The 480-nt window shown below is 61.9% G+C and overlaps 1 protein-coding gene across 1 annotated transcript in view; it reads right to left on the bottom strand.

Annotated features, from left to right (window-relative positions):
- Positions 1–358: 358 nt before the first annotated feature.
- Positions 359–480, bottom strand: part of NGA_0515200 (uncharacterized protein) — a gene marked incomplete at its 3' end in the record, with an annotated part of 1,483 nt that continues 1,361 nt past the window's right edge. Inside the window, exon 3 of the mRNA XM_005855971.1 lies at positions 359–469. Within this exon, the coding sequence (XP_005856033.1) occupies positions 359–469 (111 nt within the window). The remainder of the gene's footprint in view (positions 470–480) is intronic.

Below are 480 nucleotides of genomic sequence, written 5' to 3'. Positions count from 1 at the left end.
CCCTCCCTCCCTCCCTCTACAAGTACATGGTACGACCCGCCCGCGTTTCACTCTCGAAGGCACAGAAAAGCCTTCATGGCGCATCGACTTACCATCCACATGATACCTTTTCCTTTCCCTTCCCACCCCCACGCGAAGCGTGAGACGACGAGCCGTCTGCCTCGCCCGCCGATTGACGGGAGCATGAGGGAAGACGCCCCCAGCGTCGCGTCAAGGGCTACGACTGTCGTGAGGAGGTGAAGACAACAGGTAGGAAGACGAGGGAGTCAGCGTCCTCGTCCTCCCGGGGCTTGTCCACGGCCCGAGTGGGAAGCAGAAGGGACTGAAAGGAGGATGAGGGAAGAGGTACCCGCCCGTATCAGTGGCCGCGAAGGTCTAAGGAAGAGGAGGACGAGGAGGAGGACGAGGAGGACGAGGAGGACGACGAGAGAGGCGCCCTCCCTAACCGCTGAGCTGCTTCTCGGACAGTCTGGCGGATGC

The sequence above is a fragment of the Nannochloropsis gaditana genome, assembly GCF_000240725.1.
Source record: "Nannochloropsis gaditana CCMP526 unplaced genomic scaffold scaffold064, whole genome shotgun sequence".
Classification (NCBI taxonomy): Eukaryota; class Eustigmatophyceae; order Eustigmatales; family Monodopsidaceae; genus Microchloropsis; species Microchloropsis gaditana.
This window is presented reverse-complemented; position numbering and strand designations above follow the sequence as displayed.